The 20,545-nt window shown below is 48.6% G+C and overlaps 1 protein-coding gene across 1 annotated transcript in view; it reads left to right on the top strand.

Moving 5' to 3' along the window:
* Positions 1-27: 27 nt before the first annotated feature.
* zanl (zonadhesin, like) overlaps positions 28-20,545 on the top strand; it is a gene marked incomplete at both ends in the record, with an annotated part of 37,043 nt that continues 16,525 nt past the window's right edge. Inside the window, 46 exons of the mRNA XM_084487545.1 lie at positions 28-40; positions 795-988; positions 1,173-1,314; positions 1,446-1,690; positions 1,879-2,027; positions 2,118-2,246; positions 2,581-2,719; positions 3,048-3,189; positions 3,369-3,568; positions 3,775-3,913; positions 4,123-4,221; positions 4,396-4,589; positions 4,703-4,844; positions 4,976-5,220; positions 5,411-5,559; positions 5,650-5,778; positions 6,115-6,253; positions 6,592-6,733; positions 6,915-7,114; positions 7,305-7,443; positions 7,653-7,751; positions 7,926-8,119; positions 8,233-8,374; positions 8,506-8,750; positions 8,940-9,088; positions 9,179-9,307; positions 9,644-9,782; positions 10,119-10,260; positions 10,440-10,639; positions 10,832-10,970; positions 11,180-11,278; positions 11,453-11,646; positions 11,760-11,901; positions 12,033-12,277; positions 12,467-12,615; positions 12,706-12,834; positions 13,175-13,313; positions 15,256-15,397; positions 15,587-15,786; positions 16,150-16,288; positions 16,839-16,955; positions 17,399-17,523; positions 17,842-17,987; positions 18,542-18,685; positions 19,371-19,478; positions 19,823-19,992. Of these exons, the coding sequence (XP_084343671.1) occupies positions 28-40; positions 795-988; positions 1,173-1,314; positions 1,446-1,690; positions 1,879-2,027; positions 2,118-2,246; positions 2,581-2,719; positions 3,048-3,189; positions 3,369-3,568; positions 3,775-3,913; positions 4,123-4,221; positions 4,396-4,589; positions 4,703-4,844; positions 4,976-5,220; positions 5,411-5,559; positions 5,650-5,778; positions 6,115-6,253; positions 6,592-6,733; positions 6,915-7,114; positions 7,305-7,443; positions 7,653-7,751; positions 7,926-8,119; positions 8,233-8,374; positions 8,506-8,750; positions 8,940-9,088; positions 9,179-9,307; positions 9,644-9,782; positions 10,119-10,260; positions 10,440-10,639; positions 10,832-10,970; positions 11,180-11,278; positions 11,453-11,646; positions 11,760-11,901; positions 12,033-12,277; positions 12,467-12,615; positions 12,706-12,834; positions 13,175-13,313; positions 15,256-15,397; positions 15,587-15,786; positions 16,150-16,288; positions 16,839-16,955; positions 17,399-17,523; positions 17,842-17,987; positions 18,542-18,685; positions 19,371-19,478; positions 19,823-19,992 (7,036 nt within the window). The remainder of the gene's footprint in view (positions 41-794; positions 989-1,172; positions 1,315-1,445; positions 1,691-1,878; positions 2,028-2,117; positions 2,247-2,580; positions 2,720-3,047; positions 3,190-3,368; positions 3,569-3,774; positions 3,914-4,122; positions 4,222-4,395; positions 4,590-4,702; positions 4,845-4,975; positions 5,221-5,410; positions 5,560-5,649; positions 5,779-6,114; positions 6,254-6,591; positions 6,734-6,914; positions 7,115-7,304; positions 7,444-7,652; positions 7,752-7,925; positions 8,120-8,232; positions 8,375-8,505; positions 8,751-8,939; positions 9,089-9,178; positions 9,308-9,643; positions 9,783-10,118; positions 10,261-10,439; positions 10,640-10,831; positions 10,971-11,179; positions 11,279-11,452; positions 11,647-11,759; positions 11,902-12,032; positions 12,278-12,466; positions 12,616-12,705; positions 12,835-13,174; positions 13,314-15,255; positions 15,398-15,586; positions 15,787-16,149; positions 16,289-16,838; positions 16,956-17,398; positions 17,524-17,841; positions 17,988-18,541; positions 18,686-19,370; positions 19,479-19,822; positions 19,993-20,545) is intronic.

Genomic DNA, 20,545 nt, shown 5'->3' with positions numbered 1-20,545 from the left:
GACATCGCCGTGGATGCTGTATGTGTTATGGTTTGTGAAGGTGAGTCGATGCAAGAATTGCTCTTTGTGGCTACCGGGAAGAAGAGATCTACTTCATGTAAATGTTGTATTCTTTACAGTGTCTTACTGCTTGTAATTCCGGTTATGTTCTGTTTTAGCACCACCCCCAGGACCGACTACACCTAAACCAACCATCCCAGGACCTACTACACCTAAACCACCAACCCCAGGCCCCACTACACCTAAACCATCAACCCCAGGCCCCACTACACCTAAACCACCAACCCCAGGACCAACTACACCTAAACCACCAACCCCAGGACCAACTACACCTAAACCATCAACCCCAGGCCCCACTACACCTAAACCACCAACCCCAGGCCCCACTACACCTAAACCACCAACCCCAGGCCCCACTACACCTAAACCACCAACCCCAGGCCCCACTACACCTAAACCACCAACCCCAGGACCAACTACACCTAAACCACCAACCCCAGGACCAACTACACCTAAACCATCAACCCCAGGCCCCACTACACCTAAACCATCAACCCCAGGCCCCACTACACCTAAACCACCAACCCCAGGACCTACAACTCCAAGACCAACCACAGTGACAACGCCAGGTAAGACCGACCATCCATAAAAACCCAATCGGTACTCCCATACACGACCACAAATGATCCTGAAAGAATCATTAACATAGATTGTTCCCATCTGCAAAAACGGATCTATGTTCTGTGTGATCTATGTCTTCATTTTAAATTTTCGTTGTCCATTTTCTTTCAAAGTGAAATGCCCCCCGGACGCGGAGTACATAGAGTGCGGGCCGGCGTGTATTCCCAGCTGTCAGGATCCCTCCACCAACTGTAGCGGCTCCTGCATCAGCGGCTGCTTCTGCAAGCCGGGATTCGTGTTCAAGGGCCGCCGCTGTGTGCCTCTGGAGAAGTGTGGCTGCCTGGACGACAACAACAACTACTACGAGGTCAGAGAACGGCTTCATTCAACGTTTCTGGAACACACTTTTGTCGCTCTTCATATTTGTACATATGCTGTGGCTGCCTGACAAAATGACACCCTGAATGAAACCTATAGCTTGAAGTGTAAGCCTTCGCCTCACTCTTTCTCCTTCTCACTCTTTCTCACTCTCACTCTCTCTTCCTCCGCAGCCCGGAGAGATCATCTATGGTGACGGCTGTTCCCAGCTGTGTCGCTGTGCGGGGAACTACACCCTGTCCTGCGTGGACAACTCCTGCGACCCCACCGAGGAGTGCCGAGAGGTCAGCGGGACGCATGGATGCTATCCAAAAGGTAACCGCACTGTCGTAAAGTTGAATTTGAAATAACGTTAGATTTGAATGGTGATAAGTCATTAATTCATTGTAAAACATGTAAGATCTTTCCAGCTAAAAACAATGTATATTTCTACCGTAATCCTCCAGGCACGTCCACGTGCATTGCGTCGGGGGATCCTCACTACAGCACCTTTGATAAGCGCAAGTACAACTTCATGGGCAACTGCAGCTACGTGATGTCGGAGCCGTGCAACGACACGTCCGTCCCTCACTTTGAGGTCCACGCTGACAACGAGAACCGCTACAACAACCCGTCCATCTCCTACATTAAGGCTGTGCACATTTACGTGCGCATGCAGAAGATCTCCATCCTGAAGGGAGGGACTGTTCAGGTAAAGAAGGACCAAAGCAGAGTGAAAGTGAAAGTAGATTAGACAGAGCTTCCACAGTGGCAAATGTTCAATGCTGTTGGAGTGCTTTATGAAGGTTTTTTCTAAGACTGATTCGATTGGCTCACCTGGTTTTGTGGAAGTCCATTCAGCAATTGCGCTCCTCTAAAATTCGTCCTCTTTTTTCAAAGCTGAATGGGACCAATATAAACCTGCCCTTGACTCCCACCCCCGGTGTCTCGGTGTTCAAGTCTGGCAAACACTACACGGTCTCCATGGACTTTGGCGTCACCGTTCGCTACGATGGGAACCACTTCATGGACATCAAGGTGATCAAAGAGTAAGTAAAATCCTGCTTTTCCCATTCACCTGTCAGTAGTCACGATAAGAGGCCGAGGACTTTCCCTCATCCCAACCCTGTGCCCTACAGCTACCAGGACAAGTTGTGTGGACTGTGCGGAGACTACAACAACAACGCCAAGGATGACTTCAGGAAGCCCGACGGATCTCTGACCCCCAACGCCAACGACTTTGGACACAGCTGGGTCACCGATCCAGCGTAAGTACTAGCACGCGTCCGACCAGGCAGCTACATGATTACACATGTACGCATTCTCTCAATACACGCCTTTGTTTGTGCTTAAACCTCAACCAAGCACAGCTTTTGGTTAACATCATTAACCAATAGTTTGTCTTTCATAAAGATTTCAAAAGCTTTAAAGTGAGGATATTTTCTAATCTGATTCTTTCATTTGAGCTTCATGAGCTCTGTTGAACGAATCTGTCTCGCCTGTGACTTTGTGTCAACACACTCATAGACACAGTGAGAGCAGAATGAAGCGGTCTATCATTAAACACAGTACTGACTGAGGTCTGGTCCGTCTCTCTCGTAGCTGCAATGCCAAGCCCAACACCACGATTCCCGACTGTACAGAGGAAGAGCAGGACCGCTACGAGAGCTCTGGCTTCTGTGGCATGCTGCTGGACAAGAAGGGCCCCTTTGCCGTCTGCCACCGCAAAGTCAACCCCAATGTAAGTCGTCCTCCCCCACCCCTCCCCCGATCTACACAACCATACCAAGAAACATACCCAAACACGGTCAAACACACAAACTGGAACACATCTCCACACACAATCACAAACACACACTGAATCACTTATACACACTGGATCACATAAAAAGACATGATCACATTCCCACACTGTTGAACACAATCACAAATACTGACGGACACAAAGTCCAGAACGATATAAACAATATGGTGCTGCTCGATAACAAAAACAATCTAGGATAATTCTGTTGACACTGTATAGCCCTGCTCTTAACAGAAGGTGTGTGTGTGTGTGTGTGTGTGTGCAGAGTTACTTCAAGGACTGCCTGTTTGACCTGTGTGAGCTGGACGGCAGCCGGCCCATCCTGTGTGAGGCCATCGAGGCGTATGTCAACGAGTGCCAGGACCGCGGTGTTACCGTGGGAACCTGGAGGAACAACACCTTCTGCCGTGAGTCTGCGTGCAAGTGTTTGTGCGCGATGGTGGGTGTGTGTGTGTGTGTGTGTGTCCAAAGGGATGATGGGTGCAAAGATGGATGGTTCTGCCTTTCCTCAATGATGTAGATCTCTGTATAGTTGGCACTATGGTTATGTAATCTCTCTCTCTCTCTCTCTCTCTCTCTCCCCCAGCTCTCCAGTGTGAGCCCAACAGCCACTACGAGCCGTGTGCGGCCCCCTGCCAGGAGTCCTGCAGTGGGCGGCCCTCGGGCTGCGGGGGCCCCTGCTCCGAGGCCTGCGTGTGCGACCCCGGCTACGTGCTGAGCGCCGGCAAGTGTGTGGAGAAGAGCTCCTGTGGCTGCACCAACACAGACAACGGACAGTATTATGAGGTACGGGTGTGTGTGTGTGTGTGTGTGTGTGTGTGTGTGTGTGTGTGAGTGTGAGTGTGTGAGAGATAGTGATGGTTGGTCTTTCTGTGTGAAGTTGATAATACACTCCCACTTCATATTACCACCTAACAATCTCTCTCTCTCTCTCTCTCTCTCTCTCTCTCTCTCTATCTCTCTCCCTCTCTGTGTGTGCCTCTCTCTCCCAGCCTGGCGATGAGTTTTACGTGGATGACTGTCAGCTGAAATGTAGATGTGACGTTCCCTTCATCACGTGCCAGTCCTCAGTCTGCCCCCCAGAGCAGGAGTGCAAGCTCCAAGGAGGAGAGCTTGGCTGTTACCCTACAAGTAAGACCCAGTCTGTTCTCTGGAGCTCCCAGTGAAACTCTCTGAAGGTCACCTCAGGCTCTTGTGAGCACACAAAGCTCTTGTGATAATGTAAAACTCTACTAATAATGTTAATCTATGTTGAACATGTAAACCTCTATTGATAATGTAAACCTCTAGTGATAAGGTAAATCTCTCTTATTACTGCCAATCTAAACCACCAACTCCAGCCCCAACTACACCTAAACCACCAACCCCAGGCCCAACTACACCTAAACCGCCAACTCCAGGCCCTACAACTCCAAGACCAACCACAGTGACAACGCCAAGTAAGTCCATAAACACCCAATCGATACTCCTATACATGACCAGAAATGATCCATTGAATCATTAACATAGATCGTTCCCATCTGCACATCCATCTCCACACACTGGTGCCACTCATGGAATTATGTTCTATGTGATCTATATCTTTCTTTTTCGTTGTTCGTTCTCTCTCAAAGTGAAATGCCCCCCGGACGCGGAGTACATAGAGTGCGGGCCGGCGTGTATTCCCAGCTGTGAGGATCCCTCCACCAACTGTAGCGGCTCCTGCATCAGCGGCTGCTTCTGCAAGCCGGGCTTCGTGTTCAAGGGCCGCCGCTGTGTGCCTCTGGAGAAGTGTGGCTGCCTGGACGACAACAACAACTACTACGAGGTTACAGAACAAACATACAAACATTGAAAAAACAACACCCTGAAAAAACGAATTGCCCAAAGTGTTTGCTTTCGGCTCAATCTTTCTCACTCTCACTCTCTCTTCCTCCGCAGCCCGGAGAGATCATCTATGGTGACGGCTGTTCCCAGCTGTGTCGCTGTGCAGGGAACTACACCCTGTCCTGCGTGGACAACTCCTGCGACCCCACCGAGGAGTGCCGAGAGGTCAGCGGGACGCATGGATGCTATCCAAAAGGTAACCGCACTGTCGTAAAGTTGAATTTGACATAAAGTTAGATTTGAATGGTGATAAGTCATTAATTCATTGTAAAACATGTAAGATCTTTCCAGCTAAAAGCAATGTATATTTCTACCGTAATCCTCCAGGCACGTCCACGTGCGTTGCGTCGGGGGATCCTCACTACAGCACCTTTGATAAGCGCAAGTACAACTTCATGGGCAACTGCAGCTACGTGATGTCGGAGCCGTGCAACGACACATCCGTCCCTCACTTTGAGGTCCACGCCGACAACGAGAACCGCTATAACAACCCGTCCATCTCCTACATTAAGGCTGTGCATGTTTACGTGCGCATGCAGAAGATCTCCATCCTGAAGGGAGGGACTGTTCAGGTAAAGAAGGACCAAAGCAGAGTGAAAGTGAAAGTAGATTAGACAGAGCTTCCAACAGTGGCAAGATGTTCAATGCTGTTGAAGTGCTTTATGAAGGTTTTTTCTAAGACTGATTCGATTGGCTCACCTGGTTTTGTGGAAGTCCATTCAGCAATTGCGCTCCTCTAAAATTCGTCCTCTTTTTTCAAAGCTGAACGGGACCAATATAAACCTTCCCTTGACTCCCACCCCCGGCATTTCGGTGTTCAAGTCTGGCAAACACTACACGGTCTCCATGGACTTTGGCGTCACCGTTCGCTACGATGGGAACCACTTCATGGACATCAAGGTGATCAAAGAGTAAGTAGAATCCTGCTGTTCCCATTCACCTGTCAGTGGTCACAATAAGAGGCCGAGGACTTTCCCTCATCCCAACCCTGTGCCCTACAGCTACCAGGACAAGTTGTGTGGACTGTGTGGAGACTACAACAACAATGCCAAGGATGACTTCAGGAAGCCCGACGGATCTCTGACCCCCAACGCCAACGACTTTGGACACAGCTGGGTCACCGATCCAGCGTAAGTAATAGCACACGTCCGACCAGACAGCTACATGACTACACATGTACGCATTCTCTCAATACATGTCTTTGTTTGTGCTTAAACCTCAACCAAGCACAGCTTTTGGTTAACATCATTAACCAATAGTTTGTCTTTCATAAAGATTTCAAAAGCTTTAAAGTGAGGATATTTTCTAATCTGATTCTTTCATTTGAGCTTCATGAGCTCTGTTGAACGAATCCATCTCGCCTGTGACTTTGTGTCAACACACTCATAGACACAGTGAGAGCAGAATGAAGCGGTCCATCATTGAACACTGAGTACTGACTGAGGTCTGGTCCGTCTCTCTCGTAGCTGCAATGCCAAGCCCAACACCACGATTCCCGACTGTACAGAGGAAGAGCAGGACCGCTACGAGAGCTCTGGCTTCTGTGGCATGCTGCTGGACAAGAAGGGCCCCTTTGCCGTCTGCCACCGCAAAGTCAACCCCAATGTAAGTCGTCCTCCCCCACCCCTCCCCCGATCTACACAACCATACCAAGAAACATACCCAAACACGGTCAAACACACAAACTGGAACACATCTCCACACACAATCACAAACACACACTGAATCACTTATACACACTGGATCACATAAAAAGACATGATCACATTCCCACACTGTTGAACACAATCACAAATACTGACGGACACAAAGTCCAGAACGATATAAACAATATGGTGCTGCTCGATAACAAAAACAATCTAGGATAATTCTGTTGACACTGCATAGCCCTGCTCTTAACAGAAGGTGTGTGTGTGTGTGTGTGTGTGTGTGTGTGTATGCAGAGTTACTTCAAGGACTGCCTGTTTGACCTGTGTGAGCTGGACGGCAGCCGGCCCATCCTGTGTGAGGCCATCGAGGCGTATGTCAACGAGTGCCAGGACCGCGGTGTTACCGTGGGAACCTGGAGGAACAACACCTTCTGCCGTGAGTCTGCGTGCAAGTGTTTGTGCGCGATGGTGGGTGTGTGGGTGTGTGTGTGTGTCCAAAGGGATGATGGGTGCAAAGATGGATGGTTCTGCCTTTCCTCAATGATGTAGATCTCTGTATAGTTGGCACTATGGTTATGTAATCTCTCTCTCTCTCTCTCTCTCTCTCTCTCCCCCAGCTCTCCAGTGTGAGCCCAACAGCCACTACGAGCCGTGTGCGGCCCCCTGCCAGGAGTCCTGCAGTGGGCGGCCCTCGGGCTGCGGGGGCCCCTGCTCCGAGGCCTGCGTGTGCGACCCCGGCTACGTGCTGAGCGCCGGCAAGTGTGTGGAGAAGAGCTCCTGTGGCTGCACCAACACAGACAACGGACAGTATTATGAGGTACGGGTGTGTGTGTGTGTGTGTGTGTGTGAGTGTGAGTGTGTGAGAGATAGTGATGGTTGGTCTTTCTGTGTGAAGTTGATAATACACTCCCACTTCATATTACCACCTAACAATCTCTCTCTCTCTCTCTCTCTCTCTCTCTCTCTCTCTATCTCTCTCCCTCTCTGTGTGTGCCTCTCTCTCCCAGCCTGGCGATGAGTTTTACGTGGATGACTGTCAGCTGAAATGTAGATGTGACGTTCCCTTCATCACGTGCCAGTCCTCAGTCTGCCCCCCAGAGCAGGAGTGCAAGCTCCAAGGAGGAGAGCTTGGCTGTTACCCTACAAGTAAGACCCAGTCTGTTCTCTGGAGCTCCCAGTGAAACTCTCTAAAGGTCACCTCAGGCTCTTGTGAGCACACAAAGCTCTTGTGATAATGTAAAACTCTACTAATAATGTTAATCTATGTTGAACATGTAAACCTCTATTGATAATGTAAACCTCTAGTGATAAGGTAAATCTCTCTTATTACTGCCAATCTAAACCACCAACTCCAGCCCCAACTACACCTAAACCACCAACCCCAGGCCCAACTACACCTAAACCGCCAACTCCAGGCCCTACAACTCCAAGACCAACCACAGTGACAACGCCAAGTAAGTCCATAAAAACCCAATCGATACTCCTATACATGACCAGAAATGATCCATTGAATCATTAACATAGATCGTTCCCATCTGCACATCCATCTCCACACACTGGTGCCACTCATGGAATTATGTTCTATGTGATCTATATCTTTCTTTTTCGTTGTTCGTTCTCTCTCAAAGTGAAATGCCCCCCGGACGCGGAGTACATAGAGTGCGGGCCGGCGTGTATTCCCAGCTGTGAGGATCCCTCCACCAACTGTAGCGGCTCCTGCATCAGCGGCTGCTTCTGCAAGCCGGGCTTCGTGTTCAAGGGCCGCCGCTGTGTGCCTCTGGAGAAGTGTGGCTGCCTGGACGACAACAACAACTACTACGAGGTTACAGAACAAACATACAAACATTGACAAAACAACACCCTGAAAAAACGAATTGCCCAAAGTGTTTGCTTTCGGCTCAATCTTTCTCACTCTCACTCTCTCTTCCTCCGCAGCCCGGAGAGATCATCTATGGTGACGGCTGTTCCCAGCTGTGTCGCTGTGCAGGGAACTACACCCTGTCCTGCGTGGACAACTCCTGCGACCCCACCGAGGAGTGCCGAGAGGTCAGCGGGACGCATGGATGCTATCCAAAAGGTAACCGCACTGTCGTAAAGTTGAATTTGACATAAAGTTAGATTTGAATGGTGATAAGTCATTAATTCATTGTAAAACATGTAAGATCTTTCCAGCTAAAAACAATGTATATTTCTACCGTAATCCTCCAGGCACGTCCACGTGCGTTGCGTCGGGGGATCCTCACTACAGCACCTTTGATAAGCGCAAGTACAACTTCATGGGCAACTGCAGCTACGTGATGTCGGAGCCGTGCAACGACACATCCGTCCCTCACTTTGAGGTCCACGCCGACAACGAGAACCGCTATAACAACCCGTCCATCTCCTACATTAAGGCTGTGCATGTTTACGTGCGCATGCAGAAGATCTCCATCCTGAAGGGAGGGACTGTTCAGGTAAAGAAGGACCAAAGCAGAGTGAAAGTGAAAGTAGATTAGACAGAGCTTCCACAGTGGCAAGATGTTCAATGCTGTTGAAGTGCTTTATGAAGGTTTTTTCTAAGACTGATTCGATTGGCTCACCTGGTTTTGTGGAAGTCCATTCAGCAATTGCGCTCCTCTAAAATTCGTCCTCTTTTTTCAAAGCTGAACGGGACCAATATAAACCTTCCCTTGACTCCCACCCCCGGCGTTTCGGTGTTCAAGTCTGGCAAACACTACACGGTCTCCATGGACTTTGGCGTCACCGTTCGCTACGATGGGAACCACTTCATGGACATCAAGGTGATCAAAGAGTAAGTAGAATCCTGCTGTTCCCATTCACCTGTCAGTGGTCACAATAAGAGGCCGAGGACTTTCCCTCATCCCAACCCTGTGCCCTACAGCTACCAGGACAAGTTGTGTGGACTGTGTGGAGACTACAACAACAATGCCAAGGATGACTTCAGGAAGCCCGACGGATCTCTGACCCCCAACGCCAACGACTTTGGACACAGCTGGGTCACCGATCCAGCGTAAGTACTAGCACACGTCCGACCAGACAGCTACATGACTACACATGTACGCATTCTCTCAATACATGTCTTTGTTTGTGCTTAAACCTCAACCAAGCACAGCTTTTGGTTAACATCATTAACCAATAGTTTGTCTTTCATAAAGATTTCAAAAGCTTTAAAGTGAGGATATTTTCTAATCTGATTCTTTCATTTGAGCTTCATGAGCTCTGTTGAACGAATCCGTCTCGCCTGTGACTTTGTGTCAACACACTCATAGACACAGTGAGAGCAGAATGAAGCGGTCCATCATTAAACACTGAGTACTGACTGAGGTCTGGTCCATCTCTCTCGTAGCTGCAATGCCAAGCCCAACACCACGATTCCCGACTGTACAGAGGAAGAGCAGGACCGCTACGAGAGCTCTGGCTTCTGTGGCATGCTGCTGGACAAGAAGGGCCCCTTTGCCGTCTGCCACCGCAAAGTCAACCCCAATGTAAGTCGTCCTCCCCCACCCCTCCCCCGATCTACACAACCATACCAAGAAACATACCCAAACACGGTCAAACACACAAACTGGAACACATCTCCACACACAATCACAAACACACACTGAATCACTTATACACACTGGATCACATAAAAAGACATGATCACATTCCCACACTGTTGAACACAATCACAAATACTGACGGACACAAAGTCCAGAACGATATAAACAATATGGTGCTGCTCGATAACAAAAACAATCTAGGATAATTCTGTTGACACTGTATAGCCCTGCTCTTAACAGAAGGTGTGTGTGTGTGTGTGTGTGTGTGTGTGTATGCAGAGTTACTTCAAGGACTGCCTGTTTGACCTGTGTGAGCTGGACGGCAGCCGGCCCATCCTGTGTGAGGCCATCGAGGCGTATGTCAACGAGTGCCAGGACCGCGGTGTTACCGTGGGAACCTGGAGGAACAACACCTTCTGCCGTGAGTCTGCGTGCAAGTGTTTGTGCGCGATGGTGGGTGTGTGGGTGTGTGTGTGTGTCCAAAGGGATGATGGGTGCAAAGATGGATGGTTCTGCCTTTCCTCAATGATGTAGATCTCTGTATAGTTGGCACTATGGTTATGTAATCTCTCTCTCTCTCTCTCTCTCTCTCTCCCCCAGCTCTCCAGTGTGAGCCCAACAGCCACTACGAGCCGTGTGCGGCCCCCTGCCAGGAGTCCTGCAGTGGGCGGCCCTTGGGCTGCGGGGGGCCCTGCTCCGAGGCCTGCGTGTGCGACCCCGGCTACGTGCTGAGCGCCGGCAAGTGTGTGGAGAAGAGCTCCTGTGGCTGCACCAACACAGACAACGGACAGTATTATGAGGTACGGGTGTGTGTGTGTGTGTGTGTGTGTGTGTGTGTGTGTGTGTGAGTGTGAGTGTGTGAGAGATAGTGATGGTTGGTCTTTCTGTGTGAAGTTGATAATACACTCCCACTTCATATTACCACCTAACAATCTCTCTCTCTCTCTCTCTCTCTCTCTCTCTCCCTCTCTGTGTGTGCCTCTCTCTCCCAGCCTGGCGATGAGTTTTACGTGGATGACTGTCAGCTGAAATGTAGATGTGACGTTCCCTTCATCACGTGCCAGTCCTCAGTCTGCCCCCCAGAGCAGGAGTGCAAGCTCCAAGGAGGAGAGCTTGGCTGTTACCCTACAAGTAAGACCCAGTCTGTTCTCTGGAGCTCCCAGTGAAACTCTCTAAAGGTCACCTCAGGCTCTTGTGAGCACACAAAGCTCTTGTGATAATGTAAAACTCTACTAATAATGTTAATCTATGTTGAACATGTAAACCTCTATTGATAATGTAAACCTCTAGTGATAAGGTAAATCTCTCTTATTACTGCCAATCTAAACCACCAACTCCAGCCCCAACTACACCTAAACCACCAACCCCAGGCCCAACTACACCTAAACCGCCAACTCCAGGCCCTACAACTCCAAGACCAACCACAGTGACAACGCCAAGTAAGTCCATAAAAACCCAATCGATACTCCTGTACATGACCAGAAATGATCCATTGAATCATTAACATAGATCGTTCCCATCTGCACATCCATCTCCACACACTGGTGCCACTCATGGAATTATGTTCTATGTGATCTATATCTTTCTTTTTCGTTGTTCGTTCTCTCTCAAAGTGAAATGCCCCCCGGACGCGGAGTACATAGAGTGCGGGCCGGCGTGTATTCCCAGCTGTGAGGATCCCTCCACCAACTGTAGCGGCTCCTGCATCAGCGGCTGCTTCTGCAAGCCGGGCTTCGTGTTCAAGGGCCGCCGCTGTGTGCCTCTGGAGAAGTGTGGCTGCCTGGACGACAACAACAACTACTACGAGGTTACAGAACAAACATACAAACATTGACAAAACAACACCCTGAAAAAACGAATTGCCCAAAGTGTTTGCTTTCGGCTCAATCTTTCTCACTCTCACTCTCTCTTCCTCCGCAGCCCGGAGAGATCATCTATGGTGACGGCTGTTCCCAGCTGTGTCGCTGTGCAGGGAACTACACCCTGTCCTGCGTGGACAACTCCTGCGACCCCACCGAGGAGTGCCGAGAGGTCAGCGGGACGCATGGATGCTATCCAAAAGGTAACCGCACTGTCGTAAAGTTGAATTTGACATAAAGTTAGATTTGAATGGTGATAAGTCATTAATTCATTGTAAAACATGTAAGATCTTTCCAGCTAAAAACAATGTATATTTCTACCGTAATCCTCCAGGCACGTCCACGTGCGTTGCGTCGGGGGATCCTCACTACAGCACCTTTGATAAGCGCAAGTACAACTTCATGGGCAACTGCAGCTACGTGATGTCGGAGCCGTGCAACGACACATCCGTCCCTCACTTTGAGGTCCACGCCGACAACGAGAACCGCTATAACAACCCGTCCATCTCCTACATTAAGGCTGTGCATGTTTACGTGCGCATGCAGAAGATCTCCATCCTGAAGGGAGGGACTGTTCAGGTAAAGAAGGACCAAAGCAGAGTGAAAGTGAAAGTAGATTAGACAGAGCTTCCACAGTGGCAAGATGTTCAATGCTGTTGAAGTGCTTTATGAAGGTTTTTTCTAAGACTGATTCGATTGGCTCACCTGGTTTTGTGGAAGTCCATTCAGCAATTGCGCTCCTCTAAAATTCGTCCTCTTTTTTCAAAGCTGAACGGGACCAATATAAACCTTCCCTTGACTCCCACCCCCGGCGTTTCGGTGTTCAAGTCTGGCAAACACTACACGGTCTCCATGGACTTTGGCGTCACCGTTCGCTACGATGGGAACCACTTCATGGACATCAAGGTGATCAAAGAGTAAGTAGAATCCTGCTGTTCCCATTCACCTGTCAGTGGTCACAATAAGAGGCCGAGGACTTTCCCTCATCCCAACCCTGTGCCCTACAGCTACCAGGACAAGTTGTGTGGACTGTGTGGAGACTACAACAACAATGCCAAGGATGACTTCAGGAAGCCCGACGGATCTCTGACCCCCAACGCCAACGACTTTGGACACAGCTGGGTCACCGATCCAGCGTAAGTACTAGCACACGTCCGACCAGACAGCTACATGACTACACATGTACGCATTCTCTCAATACATGTCTTTGTTTGTGCTTAAACCTCAACCAAGCACAGCTTTTGGTTAACATCATTAACCAATAGTTTGTCTTTCATAAAGATTTCAAAAGTGAGCTTTAAAGTGAGGATATTTTCTAATCTGATTCTTTCATTTGAGCTTCATGAGCTCTGTTGAACGAATCCGTCTCGCCTGTGACTTTGTGTCAACACACTCATAGACACAGTGAGAGCAGAATGAAGCGGTCCATCATTAAACACTGAGTACTGACTGAGGTCTGGTCCGTCTCTCTCGTAGCTGCAATGCCAAGCCCAACACCACGATTCCCGACTGTACAGAGGAAGAGCAGGACCGCTACGAGAGCTCTGGCTTCTGTGGCATGCTGCTGGACAAGAAGGGCCCCTTTGCCGTCTGCCACCGCAGAGTCAACCCCAATGTGAGTCGTCCTCCGCCCCCCCCCCCCCCCACCCCTCCCCCCAATCTACACAACCATACCAAGAAACATACCCAAACACGGTCAAACACACAAACTGGAACACATCACCACACACAATCACAAACACACACTGAATCACTTATACACACTGGATCACATAAAAAGACATGATCACATTCCCACACTGTTGAACACAATCGCAAATACTGACAGACACAAAGTCCAGAACGATATAAACAATATGGTGCTGCTCGGTAACAAAAACAATCTCGATAACAAAAACTAAATAATTCTGTTGACATTGTATAGCCCTGGGCCCCGTTTCCCGATAACGATGGATCCATGCTCGTACGATCCATCGTACGATGGATCTCACACTGCATCGTTAATTTTAGGGGAGCGTTTCCCGAAACTCATCTTAACATGAACGCGCGTGCTCTGCTCTTACGACGTCGTAGGATTGTAGCTGTCTACTCACACGGTGCTGAAATGGGCTCCGTAGGAGGGGGAGACGCAGGAATGTTGTTGGATTAAACTGTATTTTGTGGCAACAAAAAAATATCTCCCCATCAAGGCCAACAGCAGAGTAGCCTACGAAAAGAATAGACTAATATGAATGCTACAAATATTAAAACACAATTGATTTGGTCTAGGCCGACATATGCTATATCAGTCCTAATCCCGAACGCACCGTGCATACATTGTTTCACGGCATTTTCTCCCCTGAAATGATTCCCTATTACAAAAATAAAAAATAGCATGTGTCTGTGTGACAACTATAGCATTTATTTAAATGTGCTGATTTCTGAAACATGCTTTGCGCCGCAAAGAGGGCAGACTTTCTCTGCATTCCGTTTCATTCATTCATTCAGTGATTGACGCGCCGCGCACTCTCTAGAAACTTTGGTGTCAACATTAAAAATGCAACGTTCCATTCATTCATTATCATTCAAACGCAGAGGCATTGACACGGCTATTGCTGTTGCTGGTCTAGATCGACTCCTGCCCATATTGTTGGGCAGGGGTATGATGATGTGGGCAATGTAAGCGGGAAAGGCACACATCACAGCACAGTTTCCCGCAGCAGTCTACGTTCACTGCAGAAACCATGCTCTCAACTTGGCGATTGTGCATTCCACTAAGGTCAGGGATGTTCGTAACTGTCTAGACACGGTCCAATAAATAGTGAACTTCATCACAGCCTCACCGACGCGCCTACAGTGCTTTATGGCAAACAATCGCAACAAAAAACGCCTGCAGAAATTATCCGACACCCGCTGGTCTCAGCATGATTCATGTACAGTATGTCTTCTGTCATTGATCAATATGACGACATTTTAACCACGATGGTTGAATTAAAATCAGAGGGCGACAGCAAGTGCCGCTCGCAAGCGACCTCCCACACGAGCAACGGAATCATTTGATTTTATTATATGCCTTGTGATAGGGTTGCCTTGTGACGTGGCGTTTCATCGGTAGGCCTACATTTATTTTTGGCATTTTAAATTTCTGCAATAAATTATATTTGTGTTGACTTCTAACATGTCTCTGTCTTTGCTGTTTAAATCTAACAGTAGTCTACGAGTAATATATATGCGGGAACCACTGTTTTTGAGGTATTGCGAAATAGCGCCAGCTGGACATTCAGTGGTATTGGATGACGTGTTTTAATAAAACACATCCAATACACGGAATGTCCAGCTGGTGACTCCACTGAGGCTATAGTAACGATGCATCCTAGTGCTTAACGAGTACCCCTGTAGGCGAGGGTTTTAACGACGTCGTTAGGCTAACGATGCTTTCGGGAAACGGGGCCCTGCTCTTAACAGAAGGTGTGTGTGTGTGTGTGTGTGTGTGTGTGTGTGTGTGTGTGTGTGTGTGTGTGTGTGTGTGTGTGTGTGTGTGTGTGTGTGTGTGTGTGTGTGTGTGTGTGTGTGTGCAGAGCTACTTCAAGGACTGCCTGTTTGACCTGTGTGAGCTGGATGGCAGCCGGCCCATCCTGTGTGAGGCCATCGAGGCGTATGTCAACGAGTGCCAGGACCGCGGTGTTACCGTGGGAACCTGGAGGAACAATACCTTCTGCCGTGAGTTTGCGTGCAAGTGTTTGTGCGCGATGGTGGGTGTGTGGATGTGTGTGTGTGTGTCCAAAGGGATGATGGGTGCAAAGATGGATGGTTCTGCCTTTCCTCAATGATGTAGATCTCTGTATAGTTGGCACTATGGTTATGTAATCTCTCTCTCTCTCTCTCTCTCTCTCTCTCTCTCTCCCCCAGCTCTCCAGTGTGAGCCCAACAGCCACTACGAGCCGTGTGCGGCCCCCTGCCAGGAGTCCTGCAGTGGGCGACCCTCGGGCTGCGGGGGCCCCTGCTCCGAGGCCTGCGTGTGCGACCCCGGCTACGTGCTGAGCGCCGGCAAGTGTGTGGAGAAGAGCTCCTGTGGCTGCACCAACACAGACAACGGACAGTACTATGAGGTACACGTGTGTGTTTGTGTGTGTCTATGCGTCTGTGATTTTTGGCTGTTGGTTGTTTGGTATTTGTGCGTGAAGTTGATAACACACCCACCTCATATTACCACCTAACAATCTCTCTCTCTCTCTCTCTCTCTCTCTCTCTCTCTCTCTCTCTCTCTCTCTACCTCTCTCTCGCTCTGTCTCTCTCTCTCTCTCTCCCTCTCTCTCGCTCTCTTTGTGTTTCTTTCTCTCTACCTCTCTCTCTCTACCTCTCTGTGTATGCCTCTCTCTTGTTTTCTCTCTCTCTACCTCTGTGTGTGCCTCTCTCTCTCTCTCTCTCTCTCTCTACCTCTCTCCCTCTCTGTGTGTACCTCTCTCTCCCAGTCTGGCGATGAGTTTTACGTGGATGACTGTCAGCGGAAATGTAGATGTGATGCACCAAACATCACCTGCACGGCCTCAGTCTGCCCCCCAGAGCAGGAGTGCAAGCTCCAAGGAGGAGAGCTGGGCTGTTACCCTACAAGTAAGACCCAGTCTGTTCCCTGGTGCTCCCAGTGTAGTCTCACATTGGGACTACATTGGGCAGTCGTCCATAGAAACTGTTTGGAAAGGGGCAGGCACTTTCAAAAAGTACTTGGCAGGGGATGGGGTGAACCAACTGTCTATCACCGTCTATCACATAGATCCCGTAGTTCCTCATAGGACTCTGATTGGTCGGAAACCACTGTAGTTCAGTCAGAAGGAGTGATAATGTATGAATCTCTAGTGATAATGACAGCTCTAGTGATAATGTATACACCTGTAGTGATGATGTATTAATCTCTAGTGATAATGACATCTCTAGTGATAATGTATACATCTGTAGTGATAATGTATGAATCTCTTGTGATAATGTATGAATCTCTCGTGATAATGTATTCATCTCTCATCATAATGTATTCATCTGTAGGGATAATGTATTCATTTCTCGTCATAATGTATTCATCTCTAGTGATAATGTATTCATCTCTAGTGATAATGTATTCACGTCTTGTGGTAATGTATTCACGTCTTGTGATGATGTGGACCCCTAGGCTCTCAGGACTGCGTGATCTCAGGGGACCCCCACTACAACACGTTTGACAAGAAGTTCTACAGCTTCATGGGCACCTGCACCTACACACTGGCCAGGAACTGCGGCAATAAAACAGGTACACACACACACACACATATATTCACACACACATACACACACACACACACACACACACACACACACACACACACACACACACACACACACACACACACACACACACATATATTCACACACACACACACACACACACACACACACACACACACACACACACACACACACACAAACACACATATATTCACAAACACACACACACACACACACACACACATACACACATATATTCACACACACACACACACACACACACACACACACACACACACACACACGAACACACACATTAACACACACAAGTACACAAGTAGTACACACACGAGTACACAAACAGTACACACACGAGTACACACACGAGTACACAAACACACACACATAGTAATAACTTCACTTAGGATAACGTCCTGTTCCGTGACCCCTTGACCTTGATGCCGGCAGGGCCCTGGTTCTCGGTGGAGGGGAAGAACGAGGAGCGAGGCGGGGCGGGGTTGTCCTACCTGAAGAAGCTCTACGTCACCGTGGAGGGGGTCACCGTCACACTCATGAAGTCCAGGAGAACGCTGGTACGTGCTCACGCACACACACACACGCACACACACACTCACACACAAATCATTACACACATACGCGCATTTATATGCATGAACACAGACATGAATGTATGCACAAACACACACACACACACACACACACACACTAAAATACATCTTCTCCATATCGCTCTCTTCCTCCCCCCCTCTCTCTCTCTCTCTCTCTCTCTCTTCCTCCCCCTCTCTATCTCCCTATCCTTCTCTCCCTCTCTATCTTCCTATCACTTTCTCTCTCTCTCTCTCTCGCTCTCTCTCCCCCTCTCCCTCCCTCCCCCTCCCTCCCCCCTGCAGGTGAATGGGCTGCGTGTGGCCATGCCCTCCTCCCCGTCCCCCCTGATGACCCTGTCCCTGGCGGGTCAGTACGTCACCGTGGCGACCCCCTTCGGGCTCCGCGTGCGTTGGGACGGCAACCACTACGCCCAGATCTCCCTCCCCAGGTGGGTGTGAACGCAACACGCCCCATTCTACACCCTCTCACCCGTTCTATACCACCAGAGCTTAGCCTTTTTCATTCATTTTTATTATATTTTATTCATTTTATTTATTTTCCAATTTCAGTTTTGTTTTTATTTAGTTGTTTGAGTGGGTTTGCTGGTTTAGTTAAGGCGTTTTTGGGACAATGCTTAGTTTTAGTTAGGGTTAGGGTTAGGTTTAACCTTTAGTTGAGTTTTTATTAGTTTCAGTGTTAGTGGGTAGTTTTTTGTACCATGGTGCGAGAGTGTGTGTGGATGATGGCTGGTTGAAGCAGCCTCACCTTTTGTTAGTTTTCATTAACGATAATAACCTTGGCGCAGAGCTTAACGTGTTCAGTGAAGAGTTTATTAATGAAGCGTCTCTCTTTTTTTACGCAGCTAAATTAAATCTTAAAACTTCAGTGGAAAGTCTCCGTTCTTCTCTCTTCGAACTCTCCTATTCACTTATAATGCTAATGCTCTGTTAATTTCAATACGGTCTAATCTCTCTCTCTCTCTCTCTCCCTCCCATCCACCAGCACCTATTCGAACCAGACCTGTGGGCTGTGCGGAGACTACGACGGTAACCCTGGCGACGACTTCACCAAGCCTGACGGCCGGCCGGCGGCCAACGCCAACGACTTTGCCAACAGCTGGCAGACGCCGGACGATGAGGACGACGCGTGAGTCTCCTCCCTCCCGCTTCTCCCGGATTGTTCCGGATCTCATGAATGGGTTTAATCCAAAGATTTATGGATGAGCCTTCACGTGATTTGTTTGGGAGGCAGGGCATGTGGACATAGGGGTCTCTGATCCGTTGTCATGGAAACTCGTGATGCGGGCACCACGATGGCTCGTAGAAAACCGTAGGTGGAAACGCGTGGAGGATAGGAAACCCATGATGTGGTCTCGATGAACTGATTTCCAATCTGATGTCATGCGGGTGAATTGCCCTAGATGTACCGACATCTGTATGATTTGTTCAACTGTCGAAGAAGTTAAATGTTTGGTTTTATTTAATAGTTTGATCATGATTCTTTGAAATTCACACTTTTCACACATTAATTGAAACTTTTCCCGAACATTTCCTTAGTCACAAATATATTCACATCTGTACCTATCCCTGAGGTTGAAAAACAACACATCAAGGGTGTATCCTTGATGTTCTATCGAAATACATGACACAACAATAAATGATGAGCACAACAATGGAATATTAGAAGCATACATTTTTTTATTTGCGCCATCTATTCATGGCTTAATAAAAATCCATGAAAAATCTTCATGCTGTAATTAGCAGTGAACCTCTACTTTGTGTGTTAAATAACCGCTCCCCCCCCCCCCCCACCACCACTCCCCTGTGTCCAGGTGTAAACCCGGGACCAAACCCGACCCGGACTGTAAGCCCACCCTGGAAGCCGAGGTGGTGAAGCCGGAGAAGTGCGGGAAGATGAAAGACCCCTCAGGACCCTTCCGGTAGGCAGACAGCCCCGACCTTTGACCTTTGACTGTAGTGTGTTTAACCAGCAAACACAAATCAACACAATGGAAAACAGGAAAATATCACAATGATGGAATGCACAAAGCGACACAAATTATAAAAATATTCATAATTAATTCATTATTATTATCAATGATCAACTACTATTCAATTATTAATAATAATTATTTTAAATGTGTCTATTTAACAATAAAATCCCAACTGCACACACCACCAGGAGAAAAACACTATTCTACACCCCCTGTCTCTTCCTCACCTGCGTTGCTGCTCCCTCCCATATTGACTCTCTCTCTTCCCCCTCCTCCCTCCCCCCGACCAGAGAGTGCATCCCCAAGGTCAGCCCCGAGCCCTTCTTCCGGAGCTGCGTGTACGACATGTGCCGCTACGATGGGCAGCAGAGGGTGCTGTGCGATCAGCTGCAGGCCTACACCGACGCCTGCCACAGCGCCGGGGCCACCGTGCACCCCTGGAGGACCGCCACCTTCTGCCGTGAGTACCGCCGGCCCCCCGCCCCGCGTCGCCACCCACCACCGGGGAGGAGTCGTTAATAGACCTTTTGCTTCTTCCTCTATATCTCTGTGTGTGTGTGTGTTTGTGTGTGTGTGTCTCTCTCTCCATCTCTCTCTCTCTCTCTCTCTCTATCTGTGTCTCTCTATCTGTGTGTGTGTGTGTGTGTGTGTGTGTGTGTGTGTGTGTGTGTGTCTCTCTCTCTCTCTCTCTCTCTCTCTCTCTCTCTCTCTCTCTCTCTCTCTCTCTGTCTCTATCTGTCTCTCTATCTGTGTGTGTGTGTGTGTGTGTGTGTGTCTCTCTCTCTCTCTCTCTCTCTCTCTCTCTCCCCCTGTTTACCTAAATCTGTCTCTCTCTCTTTGTCTGTGTGTGTGTGGGTCTCTCTGTCCCTCTCTCTCTCTCTCTCTCTCTCTCTCACTCTGCGATTCAATTCAATAAAGCTTTATTTGGCATGACATTTAAACAAAAAAAACATTCAGCCAAATGATTGAATGAAATATGTACATGAAATTAGTACATCATTGAACAAGCACAT

This window comes from Micromesistius poutassou (genome assembly GCF_964030765.1).
Source record: "Micromesistius poutassou genome assembly, chromosome: 23".
In the NCBI taxonomy this organism is placed as follows: Eukaryota; Metazoa; Chordata; class Actinopteri; order Gadiformes; family Gadidae; genus Micromesistius; species Micromesistius poutassou.
The sequence above is the reverse complement of the archived record's forward strand: the minus strand, read 5'-3'. Positions and strand labels throughout refer to the sequence as shown.